At 51.8% G+C, this 27,526-nt stretch overlaps 2 protein-coding genes across 4 annotated transcripts in view; both read right to left on the bottom strand.

Annotated features, from left to right (window-relative positions):
• Nucleotides 1-12,818, bottom strand: part of BSN (bassoon presynaptic cytomatrix protein) — a 70,920-nt gene extending 58,102 nt beyond the window's left edge. The window contains exon 1 of the mRNA XM_052643517.1: nucleotides 12,619-12,818. Within this exon, the coding sequence (XP_052499477.1) occupies nucleotides 12,619-12,818 (200 nt within the window). The remainder of the gene's footprint in view (nucleotides 1-12,618) is intronic.
• A 9,849-nt stretch (nucleotides 12,819-22,667) lies between these two features.
• Nucleotides 22,668-27,526, bottom strand: part of DAG1 (dystroglycan 1) — a 49,493-nt gene continuing 44,634 nt past the window's right edge. For all 3 annotated transcript variants that reach the window (XM_052646069.1, XM_052646080.1, XM_052646075.1), the window contains exon 3: nucleotides 22,668-27,522. In XM_052646069.1, the coding sequence (XP_052502029.1) occupies nucleotides 25,123-27,522 (2,400 nt within the window). In that variant the 3' untranslated portion in view covers nucleotides 22,668-25,122. The remainder of the gene's footprint in view (nucleotides 27,523-27,526) is intronic.

The following is a 27,526-nucleotide window of genomic DNA, read 5'->3' as shown; positions in this document are numbered from 1 at the left end:
CATCCTTGTTGCCGCCAGTGTACACAGACACTCAGGCCAAAACTCAGGGGCCCTCCTGACTCCTCTCTTTTTCTAACTTCACAGTCAACCCTCCAGCCACCCAGCTGACTCTATGTCCAGAATCTATTCAGAAGTTGAGCACTTTCCAGCACTCTCAGCCCCCTCCCCACTCCCCATCACCCCCTCCTCATCCTCATCCAGTGACTATTCTCTCACACCTGAATACTGTCCAAACCCCTCACTAGCTCCCAGCTTCCGCCTTTGCCCCTCAAACTTGGCAACACAGAGAAAAATACGCATTTACCATTTTGTTTCCACATCCAACAGGAAACTATCCCATAGGTACACTGGAAGAAACACAATGTATCCCATAGATACACTGGTAAAGTATCCCATAGACACGCTGTAAAAATACAAATGACATACATACCAGGTTTCTCACTGTGGTACACTTTGTAAGAGCAAAAGACTGGACACAGGCTGATGTTCATGGATTAACCACGGCATGACCGTGTGCTAGAGCAGTGCACACATGGAAAAAGGAATCAGGAGGGTTTCTGTATTCTGCTAGGAAATGATCTTCAGGAGACATTAAGTGAAAAAAAGGCAAAGTATAGCATAGTGTTTAGGGTTTGTTGACTCACATATAGAAAAGAAAAGAAATGCATTTTTCCCTTACATTTTCAAAGAGAAACAATCTAATGAAAAATGGTTTCTTATCAGGGAAGGCAGAGAACAAGGTGGAAGGGAACAAGATGGAACTAGCCCTCTCTCAGTACCCCTTGTTTTATTTGGAATCACATGAAAGTTCTACACAATTTTAAGGAAATTAAGTGGAAAAGAAAAAATAGGGTAGATGGCATTGTTCTTCAATCTTTACCTTCCCTGGTTCTCTGCTCCTTACCATGTGACTCTGCAATTTTTCCCACTAGAGGTGCAGTATATTTTTCCAGCTGCAGCAGACTCTTTTTTTGAAAAAATCTCAGCAAGATTTCCAGTCTCATATGCTTTTTTTTTTTTTTGGCCAAGCCACATGGCATGCAGGATCTTAGTTCCTTGACTAGGGATGGAATTCATGTCTCCTGCAGTGGAAGCACAGAGTCCTAACCACTAGACCACCAGGGAATTCCCTCATATGCTCTTATAAAACCTGGATACTCTCAACCAAGAGATGGAGTCTGTTTCCCCCTCTCAAATCTGGGCAGGACTTTGTGACTGCACCAATGAATGGAACGTGGCAGAAGTAACAACACGTCTTTTGAGATTAGGTAATAAAGGAAGTGGGCTTCCCTGGTGGCTTTCCACCAGGGAAAGGCAGGCTTTCCTGCCTGCCAAGGAGGAAATACACAGTTTGATCCCTGGGTTGGGAAGATCCCCTGGAGAAGGAAATGGCAACCCACTCCAGTATTCTTGCCTAGAGAATTCCATGGACAGAGGAGCCCGGTGAGCTACAGTCTATGGAGTCACAAGAGATGGACATGACTCAGCAACTAAACAACAGCAATAAAGGCAGCACAGCCTCTACCTGCTTCCTTTCTCGGGGCACCTTGGAACCCAGGAACCATGTTGTGAGGAAGCTCAACCTAGTCCGCATGGGGAAGTACTGAGGGCCCCAGCTAATAGCCAGCATAAGCTGTAAGACACAGTAATGATGAAGACATGTCAAATGATTCCAGTCCACAGCCTTCAAGTCTTCCAGCTGAAGATCCCGACTCTGTAGAGCGGAAATAACCAGCCCTCTGTTCTCTGCTTCAATTTCTGACCTACAGAATCTGTGAGTAAAGTAACGATGTTTTACACCACTAACTTTTGGGGTAATTTGTTATATCGCCATTGTAACTACAGTACCACACCTTGATGTTGGGCTTAACTATAAATTACTTTGACTCAAAAAATACTCATGGATGTGTCATTCTAAGCAGTGGCTTGGAGCGTGTGTGTACGGTTAGGCATGCCCTCCTGTGCATCTGCCATCACCACGGGAAACACGCCCTGGCCAGCCTGCTATCTGAGGAGGATGGGAGACACACGGAGCAGGCCTGGACTCACCTGCAGCCTGGAGTCCAGCCTAGAGCAGTGAATTCTAGCCAGCAGGCAAACTAAAAACAAAACAAAACAAAAAACTGCTTTTGAAGCCACTGAGTTTGGTTGATTTATTGTGCAGTATGACAATAGCAACAGATAAGTGATCAAAAAGCAATCTCTACAAGCTGAACACAAACTGGAAAAACAAACTTAATTGCATATCCTCTTAATAGCATAACTAGACAGAGAAGAATCATTTATAATAACTCTAGAACACAAACTTTGACTACAAATTCCTGAAAAGATACACGCTAAGGACAAAAGAAACCACAAGGGAATCTTAAACTACACTCATTAGTATTAAGTGAAGTCACTTAGTCGTGTCAGACTCTTTGCGACCCCATGGACAATAGCCTACCAGGCTCATTAGTATTACTGCTAGTAAAAATATCTATATTATTATTTTGAAACAAGCACATATATATATATATATATATATATATATATATAGCAGTCTATATATATGCAAGATTTGTTTGCATTCTGATGTGAAAGAACAAACTCTAAAATATCATTTTTGGAAATCACATTTTTCTCTGAACTCCCCCAGACATATATAAATAAAAATCTATCTTTTCTCTCGCTTAAAAAAAAAAGTTTAATTTAAAAAATTAGAAATAAAGAGTCATTTTTGAGATAATCAAGGAACACTGAACATGGACTAGGTATTAGGTTATATTAAGAATTTACTAACTTTGTTGTCTTTGATAATGTCACTGGATGAAAATAAAAATATCTTTTAACTATTAGAGGTACATCCTAAAGTATTTATGACTCAAATGATATGTTAGGATTTTTATTGAAAATACTCCAGCCAAAAAAAGGTGGGAGGAAAATATATGAAACAAGTTGGCAAAACATTGATCATTGCTGATACTGGGTGATGGGTTCATAGGAGGGAGTTCACCCTGTCATCTTTTCTCCTTTTATGTGTGTCTAAAACTCATCTTCAGACCACCTGCTGTCCCAGGGACATCTAACCTACAGAGCCAAAGGCCAAGGCACCCTAAAGAGCGGCCAGCATGACCCCGCCACCAGGGAAGGACAAGCCTGCACCGGGTCTACCATGGCAAAGGTGCCGGCAGTGGCGGCCTCTCCATTCGAGCCCTGACTCTGCCACCATCCTCAGCTGGCACTGCTCCAAACCCAAGCCAGCAAGGCTGTGGCCTCTAGACCCAACACTGGCCACTCAAGAGCAGACAAAGGGGTTTGGAAAGTGGGCTCTAGGGGCCATAGGAAGGGGAGAAGTTCTCATAACATAATTACAGAAACAATGACTGCCTTAGTTATTACCCCAATTCAGAGGTAAGAATCAGGATCCAAAAGAGGTCTCACTAGGTTGGAAGGGATCTCTAAGTGCGACCAGAGAAGTCATGCCAGGGGCCCCTGCAGAACCCCCTCACACTCAGGTCGCACAAGCCCAGGAAGGAGGGAACCCAGCCTTCACGATGAGATGCCCAGAATGAGGCTGGACAACCATGGGGTGCAGTGCCACGGAGCGCTCAGGAAGGTGTAGGGTGGTGTTTTCAGGCTGCGTGAGCCAAGGCACCTCATCCTCAGGCTGGTCACTCACAGTCCACGTGACCTGCTGAGCCCTGTTCTCCAAGCCTCCCTGGCCCCAGGATCTGACAGCCCTGGGTGGACAGCCCAGGTCAGCAAAGGTCCCAGAGCCACTTCCCAGCCACGGGAGCTGGAGAAGTCATCTTGAGAGAGGACTGGGGTTGAGGAGTTGAGAGCATCGTGCGATCCTGCCAAATCTGTAGCAGGTAAGTCAGTGGGGCCAGAGGGCGGAGCCAGGACCAAGAGGACGGGAGGTGCAAGGAGACCCGAAAAGGGAGAGAACTTCCCAACACAGGGGTCATCTGCCTGGGTGGGAGCAAAGGCCTGGACCACTAGGGAAGTCACGCCAAGGCGGAGCTCCTACCTCTGGGGAACATGGAAGCCGCCGTCCTGGCATCCCTCAGGGGTTTAATTAGATGCTCAAAACAAAAGGAGGACAGAGCAAACATACCAGGTGCTGAAGCTCAAGCATGCTCCTGAAGGAAGCAGCCTCACAGGCCAGACCTTGACATTGGAGGAGACCTGGCCTGAGCCCACAGAACCCACGCAGCTGCAGGAGAAACTGCAGAGAGGGCCACATCCAGCTCCTTGCTCTACAAGTGGAGGAAGCCGAACAGCTGCCTGACTGGAGAGGCCAGAACTAGGGTCTCCTTCAGGCCCAGCCCCTTCCACGGCCCCCTCCCCCACCACGAAGGGTTTGCCAACCCCCGTCCCCCTGGAAGTCATGAGCACACAGGCTGCGCCAGAGCTCCTGTGGAATGTGCAGGGGACAACACTCAGGAGGTGAGCCGTCGAGCACAGCTGGGGAGAGGGCGCCGGCAGCAGGCTCTGCCGGCCCGGCTGGGCGCCTTGCTGGCCGCCAGCAGAGCCAGTAGGAGGCCGTCAGCTTTTCAAGAGCCCCTGCTTACCAGGAGCGACCAAGTGGCAAGGCGGGAGCCAGTCCCCCTCCTGGCTCCTGGCTTGATTGTGAAGTCATTTTGTCCACTCCGGAAGATCTCCGGGCCACAATGGGAGAGCAATCCTCTTCATTTAAAGCTCTTCTAATTAACCTAAAGGCGCCAGTTGGACTTGTTTTCTCTACTCTGTGAAGCTGAACAGCGGGAAGCTTCCCCTTTCCTTTTCAATCATCTCACAGAAATAAGCTGTCAGAGGTGGAGGGGACTTCGGAGATTAGTTAAATTTCTCAGTTTACAGATGGAAAAAAAACAAGGACCAAGCCCACAGGTATAGTTCATTTCAGGCAAGGTCAGGACTCATTACAACCTGAGTTTCTGACCCCCCTTTCCCACTGCCCAGGAAGTCTCCACTGTTCTTCATCCCCCACCCAACCCTACCCTCTCCTTTGCTCAAATGTCCTACTTCCAGATCTCTTCCCTGTCCTCAAAGCCCTCGCCATCCTCTTGCTAAATTTTCCATCTTCTGAGAGCAGGAGGCAGGGAAGTGACGTGGTTCTCCAGCTGTGCTCAGTGTATGGCATTTGGGTTTGCTAAAGTCAGCGAAGCTGGCTTTTCTTCTGAATCTCTCATGTTAGACCTTTGGAGCTCCCAACAGAGTAAGTCAGTGCTGTGAATGTGTTTTGTAAGCTGTAAAACATCATACAAATATGTGCTCTACTATTTTAGAAGATAAAATGATACAACCCCTTTTCATGGTGCGCTCTTTCCCCTTACCTCTGTGAGACAAAGGCAGGAGTGAACTCTAATTTAGGGAAGGCAAGGGAAAAGATCTGAACTGAAGTGTCTCTTTCTCTCCCACCACACTGTGAGCCCCTCGAGGGCAGAGCCCACCTCCTGAGCTTCTTTTTCCTCTCATTTCACCCAGGGATAGGCATCTGATAGGTGTTGAGCAAAGGTTTCCAGATACATGGATGAACTTCACTTTAAAGTCCTGCTACTTCTAAGTAGAATTTAACTGTAGAAATTCCTCACATATATGACTCCTCATATCCACTCCCATATATGAAAAGTGCAGACGACCCTGATTACCTACCAGCACACACAAATGTATCCAGTATACAGATGTGCCTACTGGCAAATTTCCTTACCTCTCCTTTCTTTCAAAGCACCCAATGTCTTACTGGTTCTTCCAGCATCCTTGGGGGGACAGCCCCCTCCCTGAGCCTGGGGCAGTGGAGAGCTTGGGCTCCTCTGGGTACAAGCAGCGGTGCCAGATGGGACCAGGCCCAGTGACCCCTTGTGTGAGCTCCTGGACAATCTGTGGAGGCTCTGTGATCTCCTCAGTGGTTGAGACCAAGTCCTTCTACAACTTCTTAGGGAAAATCTCATCCTCACCTTTGGCCCTGACAGTAGTCTCACCATTTCAGAAGTAGCCAGGTCCCTCCAAAGAAATCTGGATTTGACCCCAAGGGTGACCTACAATGCCCTGGAGACTCGCAATATGCTTCCAGGTGAGCCTCTTCTTAGAAAGAAGTGAGGATACCAGGTAAGAGATGTCTCCTAGAGCAAAGTTCTCTTAAGAGCCCTGGATGCCCCTAACAGCAAAGTACAGGAAGGAGAGAGCAGCCTGGGTGCCCAAGGCACAGCACAGGGGAGTTGGAACATGCACCTTGGCTCCATCCCACAGGCCCAGCTGTCCCACAGGCTCAAGGATAAGATATTGGGCTCAGAGAATACCAGAAGGGGACAGGCCCCCGCCAGAGGCCCAATCCACAGCAGGTGGGTCACCAGAATTCCATCTCCCTGAACACAGGCCAGGGTCCCAAGTCATCCCCCAGCTTCGACCAGCTCCCACCACCGCAGGTGAGTGGAGATGGCAGATGGCCCTGTTGGAAAGAAGCCTGAGCAAGTCCTCCAGAGGCAGGACCAATACCCACATGACATACTCAGGCATCAACTGAGATGGGAGTCCCCACAGCTGGAGTGTCCACTGAGGCCTGGCTGACCAGGAGGGCCTCCAGTCTTAGTGTGACACTCAGCCCATGCTGCAGGCATGCAGGCTCCGCTCACCATTTCACCATTTTAAAAAAGTGAATCCCTGGACAGGAAAGGCAAGTAAGGCCAGGACAGACAGACCCCGCAGGAGCTGCATGGCCAGGTAGGTGGAGTGAGGAATGTGCGCATGTTCAGTTGCTCAGTCGTGTCCGACTCTTTGTGATCCCATGGACTGTAGCCTGCCAGGCTCCTCTGTCCATGGGGATTCTGTCAGCAAGAATACTAGGGTGGGTAGCCATTTCCTACTCAAGGGGATCTTCCTGACCCAGGGATTGAACCGGTGTCTGATGCATTGGCAGGCAGGTTCTTTACCGATGAGCCACCTGGGAAGCCCGGTGTGAGAATAAGTGTGTGTAAAACACCTAGAGGAATGACTGTGATGGAGCAGGCACCCAGCAGTAGTTGTAACTGTTACGACAGCTTTGCCAGCCTACCTCCACAGTCAGCCCCAACTCACAGCACACAGGCCACAGGCTCCAGGAACAGATTCTCCCCAAGTAACCCACACATAGCAAGGTCTATCCCTCCCCGCCTCCATCAGACAAGGGGAAAGGGGCCCATTGAAATGTGCAGGACCTAGGAGAAGAGGGAGGATTTACTGAAGCCCCAAATCTTATCTCCTGGCAGCTACTTATACATATATAATATATAAAATACACATACAGGGAAGGCTCCACCTGTGATGCTGGGGTGAAAAGGCATGACCTAGGGGGTCCGCAAGCTTTGACTTCTTAAACTCAGAACCAAACCTACTCGGTGGAAGAACTTTAGAAAAAGAATGGAAAAATGACCCATGGAATCGATCTTTGTTCTCAAACTAGTCCAAAGTCTGGATCTTCTTTCAACGAACTCCTAGCCGCTTCCAATCGGAAGTGCTCAACAAACTTTCTTAAAAAGCTAGGATTTGTTGGCCAAAAAACCCCTGATGCGATTCTGAATGCCTTCTGGATGTAATTCCCCATTTTGAGGAAAAATATGGGACAGGGGAACATCTTAAATGACACCACAGGGATACAATCAGCATAATCCAGAATATGAGTGTGTGTGTGTATGTGTGCGTATGTGAAACCACAGGAAAAACCACACAATCATAAATCACAAGTGGAACTTACGGATTTAAAGAAACTGAAGAGACGTAGCAAACAAATGCTATGTGCAGACCTCGTTCAGATTACAATTCAAACAGACCATTATAAAAATAAATTAATAAAATAATCCAAAAAAACTGAACCCTGATGGAATATTCCCTGAGGTTAAGAAGAGATTGTTACCCTCTTTAGATGCAATCATGGTGCTGTGGTAATGTTTATGCTGCTGCTCCTGCTAAGTCGCTTCAGTCGTGTTAGACTCCGTGTGACCCCATAAACGGCAGCCCACCAGGCTCCCCCATCCCTGGGATTCTCCAGGCAAGAACACTGGAGTGGGTTGCCATTTCCTTCTCCAATGCATGAAAGTGAAAAGTGAAAGTGAAGTCTCTCAGTCGTGTCCAACTCGTAGCTACCCCATGGACTGCAGCCTGCCAGGCTCCTCCATCCATGGGATTTTCCAGACAAGAGTACTGGAGTGGCTTGCCATTACTTTCTCCGGGTAATGTTTATACAAAGCCCTTATTTCCTTTCTTTTTCACCTCACCGTGCAGCATGCCAGAGCTTAGTTTCCCGTGAGCACATGCTGAAGTCACTTCAGTTGTGTCCAGCTCTTTGTAACCCCATGGACTGTAGCCCACCAGGCTCCTCTGTCCAGGGGATTCTCCAGGCAAGAATACAGAAGTGGGTTGCCATGCCCTCCTCCAAGGGATCTTCCCAACCCAGGAATCAAATCTGCATCTCTTACGTCTCCTGCATTGGCAGGTGGGTTCTTTACCACTAGTAGCACTTGAGAAGCCCCTTAGACCCCCGACCAGGGATCACACCTGTGTCCCCTGCATTGGGAGCATGAAGTCTTAACCACTGGACTGCCAGGAAAGTCCCCAAAGCCCTTATTTCTTAGAAATATACACTGAAACATTGATGATGAAATGCTTGAATATCTGGATGATGCTTCCACTGAAGATGCTTTAAGTAGAGTAAGGGAGATAGATAAACTTGATCAGCTGTGAGTTGATGGCTGTGGCTGGGCAATGGGAACATGGCAGTTCATTAACTTATTTTCTCTACTTTTATGTATGTGTGTTTGAAATTTTCCATAATTAAAAAAAAAACTTTAAATAAAATAGACTTTCTCTCCCTAACAAATCCATAGCTTTTTTTTTTTTTTTTTTTGGACCTATGGCATATTATCAGTCTTACCAAGGCTACAAATAGCTATATTATCAAAACTGCCCCTCTCTCCCAGGCAAGAAATGCAAAAATGGCTTCCCTCTTAGGGTAAGTTTTTTACATCATCACCATCCAGATATTAGGGTCACTTTAGCACAAACTCCATGACATGTCCTCCATGAGAATCCAGTGGCCTAACATAATCTCTAAATGTTAAAGGCCCATTATTTCTAAACCTAATAATTGTATCCTTTCTTTCTGGCCTTACAAATTAATCCCAGATTTTTCTAGAGCCTGACTGTTAGCTGATATAGTATAACAAGTCTGGCTAATCTCAGACCAGAGATACTTTGCCTGACAAACCTAGTTATTCGTTCATTAATTTATCTTCGAGATATAATTATGGCAAACCTATCTTGAGAAAGGAACTCTGGGTATGGTTCTCAGGACAGCCTCGCCTACCTTCCCACAAATGCCCAGGCTCTCTGTACCCAGCTGCACTGGGCTCAAGATGTCTCCCTGACATATGGTCTGGAAATGAGTGACAGCTCAGCACTGATCACTGATTTCAATGGGGTAACAAGGAGGAGCCTTATGTGGCTTGTCGCAGTTTTTCACACCCCTGCACTCAGCCCCAGTCTCTGCCTGTGTAAACCATGTGCCTCATGCCATTTCTTCCTCTCTCTACCTCCCAGGGCCGCCTCCCTCACTTTCCCAAGCAGAGTTGGGATTCTCCTTCTTTTGAAGCCTGGCTCTGCCTCTCTACTCTTCTCACTTGACAACCCTTCTATAAGCATTACCTAGTAAATGCTCCTCAGACACTGAGGTGCCTGCAGGGTCACTCCTAGGATCCTTCCGTATTCTCCAAGAGTTCTTCAAGAGCTTTCTGACCACCCAGACTGTGAGGTGCTGGAGGCCAGGGGAGCGTTGTGTATCCTTCGAGATCCTCCACAAAGCTCAGTACAGTGCTTGCTCTTGACACTGGTAAATATACCTTGCTTGACTGACTAAAGATCAGTTTGCAAATGTCAAAGCTCTGCAAGTCCACAGAGCTGGTGTCGATTAACCACGTTGCCACTGGTCTACATGGCTTCTTTGTGCAATTTTTTTAAGGTGCTTTCTGGAGTACTGATAAAGTTTCTCTTGAACTGGTTTGTGTACAGGTAAAAACCCCATCAACTCTGGACCTTCACTGAACATCAGCCATTCAGCCATAAAATGAACTGAATGAATGAATAACTGAAAGGTGCCCCTTCCTGCAGGAAGATGCAGCCCACACCAAGGCATAGAACCTGGAGCCTGAGACAGAGTTCAGCCTTCCCTGATCTGGCACTCCTCAGGGAAGGCACAACCTATGTAACTGCGCATGTGACCCTGGGACCAGGAGCAGAGAGCCCTGCCTTGAGAGACTCTCTGATGCCCAAAGTGCCATATCATCCAAACAGGTTAAGAGGCAGCACTATGGGTGTGGCAGACTGCTACTCACAGGGTTCTAGCCGAGCTCTTCAGCCTCAAATGGTGAAGGTGGCCCCTTGCAGGGCCCAAGTCAGCTCAGTATGAGGAGGAAAAGACTAATTCAGCCTGAGGTGACAAGGGGTAATACAGCAACAAGAAAGAGCCAGGAGTCCAGTCCCCCAGAGCCTCAGTTCCATTCCCCTCTGGGGTCAGTAAAATGGTCCTCCCCTTACCTGACCCTCCACCTGTCTCTACTGACCATGTAATTCCCCCAAATTCACAAGCTGGCTTGAAAGTATGCCAATGCTCTTTCCCAAATGCCCAGAAGCACATGCCACAGGGTTTTTTCTCCATCAATGGGCCAATCTGTTCAGCAGCATCTCAGAACAGAACTTGCTAAATTTGGCATTAGGTACCTGAGACGCTGGGTGAGAGGAAGTGAAGATATACAGCTGCTGAAGGAGAGACATATCATGGAGGTGCGGCTTGGCTGAGGTGCCCAGACAAGCGAATATCAGCTGGAAGAGTAAACCCCATCTCCTAAGGACCTCCAATCCCCAGCTTTGGTGACAAATAGCCAGCTCACCCTCCAAGCTTGATAGCTGTAGGACCATAGCTAAACAGGCCCGTGTGTATGCACTGCCTACAGCCAAGAGCAAAATTACGTGACTGCTAAATCCAGCAGGAGCCCATGATTCTCTACCCCACAGTGGTTCATGGGTCTGCCCTGTAGTAGAACACGTAGACAGGGGGTAGAAATGAAATACTGAAAAGGAATATGAATAGACACTAGCCTCTTCCTGTCTCTTTGAGATGTCCAAGTCTTTCCAAATTTTCATATGCTTGCCTCTGCAACATCAGATAAATGACAGGCAGAGTAGCCTGCTTGGTTACCAGAAGGGAAATGTCGAGTTTCCCATATAGAGAACTCCCAATAACAAGGTGTTTTTCCACACAGCTGTAGAGGCTTTCCCCTGGAGGGAGTGCTCTAAAGCCTGAGTGAGCCTCCCTCGAGCTAAAACTCAAAGAGCAGCTCAACACGCAGCAAAATGGACAGTATTTGCAGTGCTAAGAACTGTGTGCTCCACAACTGCATTACTGGAAAAGCTAATGTAAAATGGGCAAATTCCCCCTCTAAAAGGGATGGTCACAAGCTGGCTTGTCTGCGGCAGGTTTCAGGCTACCGAGCGCTTTTCATTACCATTAATTGTCTAAGAAACGATTTCTGAGAAAATAAGCCCATGAGAGGCACAGCTGGGCAGCTGAAGAAGCAAAAATTGTGCTCCCTTACAGTTTGTGGGACACACAGAAAAACCAAGGCAACATTTATCAGCAGACTCACATGGATCCAAAGCACACCCCAGCTTTGCTACTCCCTGGGTCTATCTGCTGTGAAGATAACGCCTTCCATTTTATCTTGTCGTCTCTTAGCTTTCCTGAGTTTTCAGTTGACTGATTTACTATATATTGGCATTTCCTTCCACTGCATTTACGCCACTTAATTGTTTATAGGACCATCACGTGCATTTTAAACAGCTGGTTTCATAGTATTTGATCAGATATGTTCTGTTTAAAACATGTCACTGATTTGAGGTAGGACTCTAGATCATGAGGCAACAGAACATATTTGGTTCTAGATGATTCAACAGCATTTTTGCTTCACCTCAAAGTGTTTCACTAAACCATGGTGAAAGCACATGACCCTGTTAGTACTGCTGAGCCTAAATAAGTACCTTTTGGCGTCCGGTTCCCCTCCTCCAAAGATTTTAGCTACGAAATGCCTGAGGAAAGCGCATGACCAAGTTCATGGTTCAACTATTTCCACATCTTTCTGCTCCTCACAGTGACACTTATCCTCCCTGACAGCCACTCCCATTGTGCTCTTTCCTCGGCCCAACACAATGGACACAGGCAGATACCAGCAGACAGGGAGGACGTTTTCCATCCCATTGCTCCCCAGTGTGGAGGGACCAGGCTGAGGTTACATAAGCCCCTCCTTAGCCCAGCATTGGGGTGAAGAGAATTTGGGGTTCCTGACGAAGTCACGGTCTGCAGGCCCGGACTGACCCTGTGCTCAGCATCGTGCTTTATACTAAGGCAGGGCGGCTGTAAAGGGAGGGCCGCGTCGCGGGGCCACCCTCCTTCATGCCACCCCCTCAAACCAGCTGGGTTCAAAGTGTGGCCGGACGTCCGACCTCGCTGTCCAGACTAGACCGTAGGGTCGTGGGCCCCGGCACTGGCCTCCGCCTCAGACTACACACTCCCGTGCCCTCCTGCCCCCGCCCCCGGGAGCTGTGCCGCGCGCTTACCTGCCCGGACCACCCCCAGGCCCGGGGCCTGGACCCGCTGGTCCGGCGGTCGCCCGCGCCCCGCCTGTCGCCGGGAGCTGTCCTCCGCCTGCCAGTGCTGAAGGCGGCTTCCCGGTACCGGGGCCCGGGCCGGGGCCGGAGCCTCCGGGCGGCAGCGGCCCGTCGCCAGCGCCGCCCTCCAGGCTGGCCTCGTTGCCCATGGCGGGCAGGCGGGCGGGCGGGGTCGGGGTCGCACTGGGCCCGGGCCGGCGGCTCCCGGGCGACTCACACGCTCCGCTCCGCCGCCGCCGCCGCCGCCATCTCCCAGCTCGGCTAGCGCCGCCGCCTGCCACTGCGCATGCGCGGCTCGTGTGCCTCTCTCTGCACACGCCCCCCCCCTTCCACGCGTGCGCGCGCTCCCGCAGGCTTCTGAAGTCTTTAGTCCACGAGCCTGAGGCTGGATCGCCGGGTTCAGCCGCCGGCGCCGAGGGCGCATGCGCCCTCCGAGCCGGCGGGTACTACCAGGCGTGTGCCGCGAGGGTTGGTAGGAGCGTCCCGCCTAACCAGGATTGAAGGGACACGGACAACTAGACGGGTCCGTGGGGGCGCCACTCCGTGCCCTGTCTTGGAGCCAGTGGGGCTTTCTGACTCGGGGAACTTGGGCGTGGGAGCTCTCATTTGGGTAACTTCAGTGTCCCAGCTTTTGGCAGACTTTGTGGGAACTGGCCTCAGAGAGGGGACGCCGAGTGTGGCGTTAAAGGATGTTTAAGAGTTGGAAACGCTAATGAACGAAGAGTGTTCAGAGGTACAATGTCATGGAAGGACGGAGATTTTAAAGACTACTGAGATATGGGGCTGTTTATGAGGTTCTCAAAGGCTAGCTGGGGAGTGAAGACTTTATACAGGTGGGGCGGTGCAACCATCTGGGATTCAGGTCCAGGCTTAGTCCCGGGAGATGAGAACCTCAAAAAAGTGTCCCTGGGAAAGGTGGACGGTGTGTCAGGGTTGGCCTGAAGCCAGATGGAAAGCTGCCTCAGTAAGCCCTGGAACAGTGACCTTGGGGATGGGGAGGGGGAAGAATTGATACTTCTTGGAGGTTTTGAACTGTGGTTCCCAGGGAATGTTAGATGAGGGGCTGCAGGCTGCCTCTGCATGGACCTGAGAGCTTACCCATTACTTTTCCCGTACCTCACTATTACAGACTTCAGTGCTTGCCTTCTACTCTGACTCCTCGCTTCTCACACAAACCTGGGTTTCCCTGAGGGAGATTATTTCTTAGAAGATATCCCAACCTATTCCTGGCTTCATAAATCGCAGCTGTGTAGAGGAACTTAAGTAAACTTGGACATATTTTACAAACTCATCTAATTCTCCTAATGATGGAAGTGAAAAGTGAAAGTGTTAGTCGTTCAGTCATGTCCAACTCTTTGTGACCCATGGACTGTAGCGTGCCAGGCTCCTCTGCCCATGGAATTCTCCAGGCAAGAATACTGGAGTGGGTTGCCATGCCCTTCTCCAGGGGATCTTCCCAACCCAAGGACTGAACCCAGGTCTCCTGCATTGCAGGCAGATTCTTTACTGTCCGAACCACCAGGGAAACCTAATGATGGAAAATATATCAAATGACATGTCAGCAGTTCTAACCTGACCTGGAATAATCCAGGGATTCCTGTGAACTAACTGATAACCAGATGGACAGACCTTAGCTGGGCCTTCCCATGCACACTGATCTGCTCCTTATGACCTCTAGGATGGAGTTTCCGTGAAGCCTGGATTGCTGACTTGACTACCTGACTCTGACTGCCTGGAATAATAAGAGCCTCTCTGCCCATGTTATGATGGTCTTCACTGTGTTTCCTCCTGTATTTCAATCATCTCTGTGTCTGGTGAGTATGTATATCTAGGCTCCTCAAGGATCCACACCTCAGCCCTGCCACTTCCCAGATGGGACCTTGGCAACTGACTTAAACTCACCAAGCCTCCATGTCCTAACCTGCAAAGTTATAATACTAGCCCCCTCTAATGTGAGGGATTGTGAGAGTGGAGTGGCTGATACAAATAAAACACAAGAACAAGGGCCTGGTGTACACATGACCAAATTTATTATTAGTTGTCTCTCTGGTGGATGGTCTTGGATTTGGAGAATTTGTGCCACGCCTTTTCTCCTGGGTAAGAACATGTACACAGGCACTATGAGCAGGCCAGTGACCTGACCTTGGCCTGACCCAGGCCCTTCCGGCTTCACAGACACCAGTCAGTGGACTCCTTGAAAGTGGGGGAGAAAAGGATGTTTGTTTTTGTAAAAGCCATAAGAGCTATGGCTTCCCATAGATTTAAATCAACGTGCCCCTGGTTCCAGTGGGGGTAATTAGCCCTGCCTGGGCAGCGGACCTGGGGAGTTGCCCTCGTCAGAGTGGATCGTTGGCTGTTAGCAGACCTCCAGGGTCTCTGCTGCCTTGGTAACAAAAACCACAGTGCAGTGGAGACCTGGAAGTGTGAGTTAGTGGTTCCCCGGCCCTCCTTTCCAACTGCCAATCTCACTTCCTCCGAGAAACATCTGCAGGAACATGCCTGCCGTGTCCACATCCACCCCTCACATTTGGCCCAGGGACTCCTGCTGGCCAAGGGATGGCGCTGGCCTCTGGTGGTCTGGGGCTCTGACTCAGTCTCTGGCTTTTATTCACTGTTCCAGGAGTTGTTTCCTTCCTTCTGACTTAGAGTGGGGGCTCTTCAAGAGCAGGACATTGTCTGGCTTGCCCTTCAGCAGGGCTTCGGGGTTGCTGGTTGGGCTGAGTTCTCTAGGCAGCTCCGGGCATTTCTCTCACTGGCACTTCCAAGGGCTTCACCAACCACCAGGCTAAAAGGACCCCAGAGGGACCTTTGAATTTAGCTCCTGCATCACTGTGTATGGGTTATTCACTTCATGAATAACAGGGACAGTGCTGAGGTTGTGCCCAAAGTGTCTCCTGCTGGAGGGGTCATAGATGAGCTACCTATACTAACTAAAATTCACTAGGCTTGACTTCATGACAAGTGAATGCACAAATCTCTTCAGTTCAGTTCAGTTCAGTTCAGTCGCTCAGTCATGTCTGACTCTTTGTGACCCCATGAATCGCAGCATGCCAGGCCTCCCTGTCCATCACCATCTCCCGGAGTTCACTCAGAATCACATCCATCGAGTCCATGATGCCATCCAGCCATCTCATCCTCGGTCATCCCCTTTTCCTCCTGCCCCCAATCCCTCCCAGCATCAGAGTCTTTTCCAATGAGTCAACTCTTCTCATGAGGTGGCCAAAGGACTGGAGCTTCAGCTTTAGCATCATTCCTTCCAAAGAAATCCCAGGGTTGATCTCCTTCAGAATGGACTGGTTGGATCTCCTTGCAGTCCAAGGGACTCTCAAGAGTCTTCTCCAACACCACAGTTCAAAAGCATCAATTCTTCGGCGCTCAGCCTTCTTCACAGTCCAACTCTCACATCCATACATGACCACAGGAAAAACCATAGCCTTGACTAGATGGACCTTAGTCGGCCAAGTAATGTCTCTGCTTTTGAATATACTATCTAGGTTGGTCATAACTTTCCTTCCAAGGAGTAAGCATCTTTTAATTTCATGGCTGCAATCACAATCTCCAGTGATTTTGGAGCCCAAAAAAATAAAGTCTGACACTGTTTCTACTGTTTCCCCACCTATTTCCCATGAAGTGATGGGACTGGATGCCATGATCTCTAAGTTTATGCAAACCAGCAGTTGGGATGTCTGGTACCATTTCCTCCTGGGTCCAGCTGGTGCCCAGTCAGGGACAGGATGGACCTGGAGCCCCTATAGAAGTTTCCAAGCCCCCTAAACTTCACTTGCCAAAGGCATTTTCTTCCCACTTTGATGTGACATATGACCCACAGCAGTCATTTTGGAGAAAGCCCAGATGGGAGGAGAATCAGTCTACATGCCAAAATAGAACTGATGGATGGACACACGTCCACTGACTTCTCCAGCCTGTGCTCTCAAACACTGATAAAAGACCAGAAGGAAAATGTAACTGGCGGGGGGGGCGGGCGGGGACATCTATCCAGGTAGAAAAAGGCCTGTTCAGAGCCAGCTTGGTGCTGGAGTTTGTGGAAATGATTAGTCATTGGGAGGCAAATCTTGAAAGCATGAAGAGATGCAAGGCCTTGGGACCTGCACCCAGATGCCAGCTGGGCCATGGGTGAGGCACTATGCAGGCGAGCCCAGGCACAGGAGGGGCAGCGTGCAAACTCTGAGGCTTTCCTGCTTCCCCACAGAGCCCAGTTCACCCCAGGCTGCTACTTTCAGCATGGTGACCTCCACAGGGAGGCTCAGGAGGCAAAGATGAAGAGGCCGACGGTGGTGGCGAGGAATGACAAACTTTGCCAGCAAGAAGGGGAGGCAGAGAGCATGGACGTGGGAGGGAATGAGGATGGCTGGCTGAGGACAGTTCTGGATGGCACGGTGCCACGGGCTGTGGACTGTTCCCGAGAGAAAGACTGGGAGAGCCAGCTCCCGGGGTCTCCTGACCTCTCTGATCTTCCGTTTTGTTGTGGCGCTGCCGAGGCCTGTCTCACCTCCCAGGGAGAAGCCACTCAGGAAACTGGATCCCTGTCTGCATTCCTCCACTGGGATGGAAAAACAGGACTGAGAGGAAGGAAGGAAGGAAGCGCGACGAAACAGAAGGTTTCCCTCCTGGCTGAGGTTTGTCAGCACCACCCACCAACACGAGCAATAAGGTAGCTCCCCAAGCAAGCCGCAGGCTAGTATGCGGCTACAAATAAGAAACCCGACCAATCTGTGTCCTGCTCAGCAGCCCGTCCGGGCTGGCCAGGACACTTTTGCTTGTGTACTAGGTTCTTCAGATGAGCTGTGCCTTTGGTAGAGTAGGAAAAGGGAGCAAAACTGAAAGGTATAGAACTTGCTGGAGGCCTTGTCTGCCTAATTCCTTTCCTGTTGCGCTGTGCGAATCTTTACGTGCATTCTGTGAAAAGAGCCAGGGGAAAAAAAATCATCATAAACGTTTATCACCAACCTAGCCCCACCGCCCATGCAGTGCTCCCAAGAAAGCTCATTAAGCCCCATTGCTATTAGAGTTATGTGCTTCCAAAGGCTTGTTGTGACAAGAAAAAAATAACGAAGACATGCTTTCTCCAAGTTGTAAGTGCCCAAGTCAAAACACGCTGCTTTTCCTTGTCCCTCTGCCTTCCCTCAGACAAGCCTCCAGGCTGGCTTTGTGGATCTCATTCATGCATACCCGCATACTTATCCTCCTTCAGCCAGTGCCAAGCCTATATTTACTCAGTACCAGGCCCAGTGAAGACTAAGGGACCTTCCCTCAAGGAGTTCAGTTTGCAGAATGGGAGAGACAAGCACATAAACGGTTTCCTGTAAACTATAGAAAATACTATCTCAATCCCCATTGCAATCCTTCCCGCTAGCATTCTAGTTTCCATGGAGTTGCCTCCACCTACCTCTGTCCCACAGGTGCGGAGGTAAGGGGTGGGGAACAGACCCAGCTGGCAAGTCATGTCTCTCCTGACGAGCCCATGTGCCTAGAGTAAGGCAACAGAGGTTCAGACATGACTTGGACAGTTCACGGGAAAGGGACAGTTAGCTCAGCGCCTTCATCAGACTCAGTTCCAAGTCTTCAGGGAAGTCTTTTAAAGAGAACCCTATCTCGTGAGACTCTGTGGCTCTCTTACTGCAAATTGAAGCCCATTATTGAGAATTACCCTTTACCACCAGGGATTTCATGGGACATAGCTATGCTCTGCACTGAGCTTTGTCTTTTCCTGGTCAGAGTGGATTAACATAGGGTTGGTTTGTCCAGGAAGCTTTCAGGAGTCACTGGAACAGTTCCTGCCTTCCAGGAAAAATAGAATAGCGCAGGTCAGTGAAACAAAACCCTTTTGACAAGTAGAAAGGTCCACAATCCCTTAGGCCTCTTCCAGGATGGACGATTTCGATTTCACTAAATTCAATGTAGTTAAATTTCAGTTCAGTTTGGCACTTTCAAGCCCTAGGACAAAAACAGCATCACACTAGGCCCCAGGGATGCAGCAAAAACTAAGGCCGTTGAGCCCATACTACTCTCACTGAAGCTGCAGTCTCCAAGTCTGGCCTTTGCCTGCTGCTCAAATCAGGCCCTGATTCTGGAGGCCCTGACTCCTGGCCCTCCATGCAGGGACCGCTGGCATCCCCTGTAGCCCTGCGTGTGGCCAAAGCAGACTCAACCAGGCGAGGGCTGAAGTCACACACAGGTCTCCCCAGATTCTGGGGTGGGGAGCAGCAGGTGTCAGTTGTACAGAAGCATGTGGGTTACTACTGCTAGTTATGTACTGATAACTCCCCCAGTTGGCAGACCCGGCATGGGCATCAGCTCTCCCAGGTGGTAGCCTTTCTGACCAGAAGCTAATAGTGCAGACTGAGGAATTCCTAGTACGGCTGAACAAGGGACAGCCTGCACTTGCCACTGAGCCTTCCTTCCCCCAGTCTTTGCTCATTTCAACTGAGCCCTCCCCCTCATCCCCAGATCTGCTCCAGAGATCTTCCTAGGGCTCACGGGGTAGCTGCGTCCCTCTCCCAGCCCTGCCTGGCCCAGGGCCTCTCTGAGGAGAGACCTGGGACCCAGAACTGGCCTCTTTGGAGGCACAGTGGCTGCTGAGTCAGAGCCACTGGGGTCACAGCGGATGGTCCTCCATCTGTCATTTGCACTCTAATAATCGCTGTAGTGGACACAGGGACGCAGAGCTGGCCTCCCCACTACACACATGTACGCCTTGTGCTCCTCAAACAAGAGGAGGACTCCGCCCTCTTCCACATCCCCCAAGCCCAGGCACGTGTTCCCTGAGGGTGAGTGCATTCAGGACCAAGCTGGTCCTCTCCCCTAGGCACACCCAGGGACAAGCTGCTGCCACCTCCCACAGGACCTCCCCACCCCTGCCATTGTGGGCTGGAGCCAGCCCCTTTCTTCACCTTTCTTTCCCTTGACCTTGTGCAACAGAGGTGCGGAGGAAAATAGGGTGTGATCCCTGGAAAAGGAGCAGACTGACTCAGCCTCAATTCCCAGCCATTTTGGCAAATCCCAAACCTGGGCTTTGCCCTCTATGACCTGGGGCTGCAATGTCATGAGGAGGACACAAGACAAGAGTACCCTCAGGGTTAGGCCCTACCTATCACCTTAGCCCTCCTCGAGACCTCTGGTCCAGTCCCTGGCCGTCTTGGCCCAGCCCTAGGCGGGGTTCCACCCTGCCACAGCCAGCCTCTCCCAGCTCCCAGACTCTCCCCCAACCAGCTGTGACTTAACCCCGCCCACAGTCTGACTTGCCCACTGCTGTCAGGCTTACTCCAGCCTGTGGCGCCACCTCCTGGGAGCCAGTGGACACTGTCCCTCCTCTTTGGCCCAGAGGGCCTGGTAGTTGGCTCTCTGCGGGGCTCACACGGGACACCCCTAAATCACTACCAAGGTCGAGAGCTGCCCCTCCAACCGCCCAGAAACCACCCAGGGACACCTCCTGGACACACGGAGTCTTCACAGGGACACAAACAGACCAACTTCGCCCCATCTCAGCTGTGATTCTAGGGCCACCACCACCGAAACTGAGGGCAGAGGGGCTAGCGAGGGCCCCAGTGGCCAGGTCTCCATGTTGATTCAGGGGCACCCCACTCCCAGCGGATGGGAACCCTCACTTTGAATCTCTTGCCCTACCTTCTCTGGGTCTGCTAGCATCCTCATAAGGAAAAGGGTGCCCCTATCTCCTGGGGTGAGGGGAGGGGGCTTCAGATAATTTGTTGCTGCTCTACCATAGGAACAAAATTTTACAATCTAGGGGGAAAAAAAAAACCTACTTAGAATTGAATCTGTTTTGCCATGGCCATGGTACCTGGACCCTTGCCCCCAAGATGGTGGATTGAGAAGGGAAGCATAGCAGGAAGTGTTAGCTTAAAAACCTAAGCCAATCTGTGTTTTTAAGATACAGTAATAGGAATGAGGTGCACCTTTGAAAGGTGAGTGGGGCCTAAGTGGGGCCTTCCATGCTTTAGAGGAGCCAGAGGAGGGTCTCTTGTAGACTTTTCTGCCTGTGGGGAGCAAGGTGAGTTACAGGGAGCCTCCAGTCCTCATCGAAGTGGTGATGTTCTGGACAAGGCTGGCTCTTAGGAGCTCTTAGACACCCTAGTATTCTGCAGCTAACGCCAGGACCCAGGCCTGGCCTGAGGCAGTGCCTTTACACCAGGAGAGATGGAAGAGTCTTCTATCTTCTAGCCTTGCTTAGATTCCCTGCCCTTTCTAGAGACAGATGCACTGGGGGTGACTTGTTATCCCGACCTCACCCCACGGTTCCCAGGATTTCTCAGAATCCCTTGGAGACCAGCACCGTCCTATCTCACAGATGGGGAAGCCAGGCCTGACGGATCCTGGGAACTTGCCCTGGGTCAGAGGCAGAGGGAAGGCAGATTTCTGTAGGTCAGACAGCTCCCTCTCCCTTATGGTATCCTTTTTTTTCTGCCTCTGCCCTACACCACCTGCTCTAGCTTGAAAAAAATACGTGAGTAGATGGTCCCTGTCCCCACCAAGGTGAAGCCACAGAAATCTGGCAGGAGTGCGGTGGGGCAGGGGCCCGCCAGGCCAAGATCAGACATCCCTCAAGGAGAGAAAGGCAGGGCTGAGGCAGGAGAAACTCGTGGGTTCTCTGGCGCCCACCCCGCTATCTTACTGTTCTTGGCTAAAACCAGAAATCCCTTTCCTCGAGTTCAAGAGAGTGAGTCCACTCAATCCAGTGGCTTTAGGTTAAACATTAAGCAGAACTTCCTGAGGCCAAGAGAGCAAAGGGCAGGGTCATTTCCTAGGCCCCTGCTGCTGGGTCCTGGGGTGAGGTATATGTGTCTCTGAACTCTTTCCTGGGGACAGCTTTTCCTGGAAAAGCTTTATCAGTGTGGTATTTAGTATGAGGCACTGGTGGCTCAGAAGGTAAAGAATCTGCCTGCAGTGCAGGAGACCCGGGTTCAGTCCCTGAGTTAGGAAGATCCTCTGGAGAAGGAAATGGCAACCCACTCCAGTATTCTTGCCTGGACAGTTCCTTGGATGGAGCCTGGTGGGCTACATTCCCTCGGGTCACGAGTCAGACACGACTGAGCAACTAACACTTTCACTTTCCTCCTCCAAGTAGTTGTCTGACCCTCAACTCCCTGCTCTGGGAGTGAGTTCTAGCTGCAACATAGGACCAGTCTCGGCACTGGATATTGAAGGTTCTGAGCAGAGCAGCAGCCTGGGGGCTGTAGGTGGTGAGGGGCCTGTGGCGGTGGGAGTGAGCCCAGAAGAGGCACCAGTTGTTCTGTGACCAATGGCCCCGATCCTGCCTCTGAAGACACAGCTGCCATATCCCCTGCCTCCCACGCCCTGGGCAGTGTCCTCGGACAACCCAGCCCTTCCTGGGCACTAAGTCATACTAAGCCTACCCAGCTGGCCTGTCCACCCCCAGCGGGGCACTTATGGGGCAGGCCCCCAGAAACTATAACCATAGGCCCCAAGAGGGCAGAACAGCCTAACCAGAAACCACCCTCCCCTTCTCCCCACTCAAGGCCAAGGCCAAACTGCCTGGAGACTCCTGGGAGGTTTTGCCAGTCTCAACCCCACAAGGTGGTGGGCAAGGGGCCCAGCCTGAGAGACCCCTGCCTGGGACCCAGTCTGGGGCAGACCTCCTCTAGTAAGACCTCTTGCAGCATCCTCCCCTCCCAGCCCAGTCTTACTGGGTTTTCCCGCCTATTCTTCCCCTGACCCCCCAACTACAGATGAGAAAACTGACATACAAGCTATGTCTCAGCTGGTTTAGGCAGAGGAGGTGCTAGGGAGGGCTCACTGGTTGCCAGAACTTCCAGGGCCAACCACCACCCCTCTCAGAGGCACAGAAATGGTAGGGATGTGAAGGCTATCCGGACAGCTGCTCAAAGGCCACCTCTGAGTGGGCCTAGCCGGGCCCCCTCTTTCCCTGTCACGTGGACTCCAGTCCCACCCTATGCTCAAGTCGTGTAGGGGCCAGGGAAACAGATGCTTGGAGGCAATGGCATTGTAATAAAGACACTGCTTTTATTTAGTTCGATATGTTTCTATACAGAATGCAGAAAACACATCTTAAAATCATATAGAAGGAAATAAAAACACGTCAGTGGTTGGTGAACACTTGAATGTGAGATTGGCTCTCTGTCTCACAGAGTCCAAAGACCATTGCCAGCCAGGCGCTCAGGGGAGGAGGCTGCCTGCAAGGGCATTGTTGCTGTTGTTATTCTGTTCACTGCCCCATTGCCTCCTGTTGCTATGGCAACAGGCCATTCTGGGCCAGCCACGTCTCTGCGTGGCAATGCCCGATGGTGGGGTTGCTAGGGGCAACGGAGCTTATTTGGAAGGACTTTCAAAGCCCTCACCTGGAACACTGGAAATTGTTTATTTTTTTGGCGAGGTCATCAAAAAAAAATCATCCCACCAGGTCAGATCCAGCTTGCGGTCATGACTCTGGGGCACTGGGGGAACTCCAGCTTGGATCAGGACGTGGAGGCACAAGGGCCGGTCACCACAGGTCCAGTCAGCCCTCACTATAGGCTCCACCCACCAGGGGCACCGCTCACCCCACCGGCGGGCCAGGCAGGAGAGAGAGGCTGGGCCGTCGGAGGAGGTGCAGAGAGGAATGCCCTCCAGAGAAGGGCAGGGTGAAGACCCCTCCACTCTGACCATCCCTCCCATCCTGAGGCAGCACATGCGAATCTTCTGCAAAACGGTCAATATGGCTTAGAAGTGGCTGCTTGATTGCACAGGGAGCCTGGGTCCTCCCACCCGCCCTTGATCACGGAAGGGACACATTATTGCAAAAGGCATTCCTCCCTAAAAGGTACTCAAAATAACTCTCAGACATCAAGAAGTCCTGCTCAAAACAGTTTCTTCCAAAGGAGGAAAATCAAAGCTGAGTGGGTGCCCCTGAGTCACGGGACAGAGATGCGGATGGATGGACGGACGTTCTGCTAAAAAAGGCAAAGGGAGCCCCAGTGTAATTCTGGAATTTAAACCATTAGGAAAAAAGGGGGGGGGGGGTCAAAATGAGCAAAGCCGTCAGTCCCATGGAATCAACACTAAGAGCTTGTACAAACTGCTGTAAGCATCACCGTTTTTAATCTTTTTTTAATAAAACAATTTGAGGCTGTATAAAAACTTTAGTAAAAAATTAGCTTCGAGAGCCCACAGATTTTTTACTATGAACTATTGCTGGCACTCCTCCCCAGCCACCAGACCTTGCCCAGCTGTTCAGGCCCGAGGCCTGGGACTGGAGCGCCAGAGAAGAGGGGTGATGTGGGTCAGGGTGGGGCTATGGACTGTTGGGACAAAGTGGCCAAGGTCAAGTGAGGAAAGAGCGTCACATGACATAAAAATATTGCATCTTCACCAAAATGTCCCCCACTGAGTGTTTCAGAAACCATGATATTTCTTGGGGTGGGGGGGAGAGAAAAAAAACCACACACAGAAGGAGGATAAAAGAAAACAGATTGATGTGGTCGAGTTCCTCGACCTCCCCAGCCGTCCCCACGAGCAGCTGGCCCACCCTGAAGCACCTAGGTTGGGGGCCACGGCCACCGCCGCCTCTTGGAGTCCCCTTTCCATGGAAATGAAGACCCCTTGGTGGTGGGCCGCTGGCGTGCATGGGGTGGGGGGTGTGGATGTCCTTGGCCTAAGAGGCCCCCTCCAGCTTCCAGCCCCTGGCAATGGTGGGACAGCAAGCCCAGCACCAGGGCCCTGGCCCCTGAGCCAGGGCCAGGAGGCCCCCAGGCGGGCTCTCTGGGGTATCAGAGCAACCAAGTTTACGTAGTGTGAAAAAATAGGATTCCTTTGATAAAAAATACTGTCCCTTGGTCTTCTCTAAGTTTGAAACACCCTGGGAGCTTATTTTTAGCAAAGCAATTTCCCATACCCACCCCCAAATGATACATACAAGTTTAGGTAAACAGCAGATTAAATGTAAAAACTTAACCTTAACGTCTGAAAGTCCTTTGAATTTAATCTGTAGCTACTGTTTTCCATGTTACATCCTGCAGCTAGACACACGTGAATAGAAAAAAAAACAGTACAGTTAGTGTTAAAGGCAAAACGCAGAGAGCCGCCGGGAGGCCGCCCAGCACTGCCTGCGAGTTCATTCACGGTTCCTCGCTCCCTCCATCTACCTCTACTCCAAACGGTGCTTTCAGAGCCAGCCAGCCTTCAAAAAACGCAGCGAAGGATTTTCTATGAACAAACAAGAAGCTGTTAGGCAAAAATTAAAAGGAAAAAAAAATGTCCCCAAAGTCTCTCCAGCGGCTTTGGGGTTTAGGAGGGCCGGAGAGGGCGGGCTTGTCCAGGCCCCGTGTGTGTGTCAGTGCACGTGAGGTCAGGCGTCGGCTCCCAGTGGGCGCTGGTCTGCAGGCCACCGGCCTCCACAGACAACACCGTGTTGTCTCCAGGGCCCTGCCCTACCCCTACCTCCACCCAGGCGCTTGTGGGTTAAGGGGGCACGTAGGGAGGGGGCGACCGGTAGGGGGTCATGTTCTTGGGCCGGGAGCCCTTGCCCTCCATGGGGGCTGTGAAGGGCGGCGGGGGCTGGTAGGGCGGCGCGCTGGGATCCTCATCCCGCAGGGGCGCGTATTCTCCCACGGTGTCCTGGTTCAGGGGAGTGGTCTCGGGCACACTCTGGTTGGGGTACTCGGGAGGGGGGAGGGGGGCTTTCTCCTCCTGCAGGATCAGCGGCATGCTGGAGGAGGGCGGGGGCTTGGAGTCGTCCAGCTCGTCTGCAAAGATGATGGGCACCCCCTTCTTGATGAAGGTGGCTTGGTCCTCCAGGGTGAGCTTGCCCTTCCGCTTCTTGCGGTAGCAGATCATGGCAATGATGCCCGCAATGAGCAGGATGGCTGCCACCACCACGGCCGGGATGACCGTGTGCAAGTACACATCATCCTCGCTGCTCCTCTCGGGGTCCCGGTCTGGCACCTCCGTGGCTGGCGCCTCCGAGGGCACCCTCCTGGGCGGCGCCACTGGGACAAACTGGAGATGCCGGCAGCTGCCAGAGCCTGTCACTGTGATGCTCATGGCCTGGAAGTCAGGCTCCAGTGCGTTGACGAAGGCGGCTCGAGGCTTCCCGTCATCTTCGGCGATCCTCCGGCTCAGCGCCGTGATCTGCTCCTTGGGGCAGGGCTCCAGGGGCAGGGTATTGTTGGTCCACTCCACCACAATGGAGCCCCGGGTGATGTTCTGCAGGGTGATGGTGCTGCAGTTGCGGTCCCCAAAGGCAAAGGCCAGCTTCTTCACCAGAGCAATCTTCTTGTGAATGTCGTTCGTCACGGCTGCAGGATCACCTGTCAACTTAGCCTTGAAGCGTGCAGGAGCCTTGTCCCCTTGAGGGCGCCTGTGGACATGGATCTCAAAGGCATCCACCGCTGACAGGCCCCCCTTGTCCGTGGCGTGCATGAAGTACTCGTGCTTGCCCACGTGGCTGCTGTCTGGCAGGCCATACATGAGCTGGCTGTTGCTGTTGAACTGCACCCACGACTTCTCGCCTACCAGCTGCTGCTCCCGAAGCTTCAGGGTCAACTTCAGCTTATCAGTGGTGGTGTCCTCGTTGTCGTAGAAGGTGTCTGACGGGATCTTCACTTCAAAGTAGGTGCCGACCCACGCGTCCACCCTGTCGATGTGGTTCTTGAGCTCTGGGCGCCGGTTGGGTTCCCTTCCGTGGGGCACCCCGCTGGTGGTGGTGCGGATGCGTGTCGGCGGGGAGGCGGTTTCCAGTCTGGTGATGGGCGCCTTGGTGGTGACCCGGGGCACCGGTCGGGATGTCCGCGGCTTCTTGGTCGGCCTTCGAGTGGTGGCGGTAGAGGAGTCAGTAGGTGTGGCTGGTCTGGGCGTGGACACTCGTGGCTTCCTGGTGGTCATCGTAGGAGGGGTGATGACTGCTGTGGGCTCCACGTAGCCAGGAATGGTCATTGTTGGGCGGATCTGGCTGGGAACCGTGGTGCCAGCTTCTGACACCCGAGTGGGCTGGATGGGGCCAAGGGTTGGGGTCTGAATAATGGCACCTCGAGTCCGAATGGTGACTGTGGGCTTCCCGGGAACAGGGTCCCTGACCGGAGGAGCCATGGTCTCGGTTGGAGGAGCAATGGCTGGAGACGTGGGGGTGGGCACAATTCTGGATGGTGGCTCCTGGATGGCCGTGGTGGGGGGCCCAATGGCCGTGACAGGCGTGGGCGTGGCATGGATCTGCCTCCGGATGCGTTTGGGGAGAGGGGGTTTCTTGTTGGCAATGTGCCAGCCCACTACAGGGTAGCCAAGCTGTGCAGACATGGCACCCTCCCTGGCGGGGACCTCCACGCCACGAATGTCAGGCACACTGTTCTGGTTCAGGGCGCAGCCCAGCTTCCAGGAGAGCAGGGCCCCGTTCTCCACCACCTTCTTTGCGTTGCCTGGGCCCGCCATGAAAGCCGACATGTCGAACAGTCTGTTGTTCACCACGGGCACCAGCTTCATATTGTGCGGCTCAACTTCGGAGAAGCCCCGCATCCGGCGCAGCAGGTCGATCCTTTGCTTTGGGGTCATCTTGGTGAGGTCAGCATCCAGAATGACTGTCAGGACGGTCACGGGCTCATCGGCAGCACAGACTGAGGACACCACCTCGCCGGGGTCCGGTGAGGACGCCCGCAGCGACTGCGGCTCGCTGTGGTCCTCAGGGTAGACCTCGATAGAGAACACGCTGGAAGTCTGGGGGACGTGGCTCCCGTTGGCCCCCAGTCGTGCAGCGCTGACTGAAATGTAGTGCACTCCCTTATCAGTGTCAAGAGGGAGGCCCTCCAGGGTGTGGCTCCGAGGGTCCCAGTGCAGCCAGGATGGTAAGGCCTCCTTCCCCGCAGCTGACACCTAT

Source organism: Budorcas taxicolor, chromosome 1, assembly GCF_023091745.1.
Source record: "Budorcas taxicolor isolate Tak-1 chromosome 1, Takin1.1, whole genome shotgun sequence".
NCBI lineage: Eukaryota > Metazoa > Chordata > Mammalia > Artiodactyla > Bovidae > Budorcas > Budorcas taxicolor.
The sequence above is the reverse complement of the archived record's forward strand: the minus strand, read 5'-3'. Positions and strand labels throughout refer to the sequence as shown.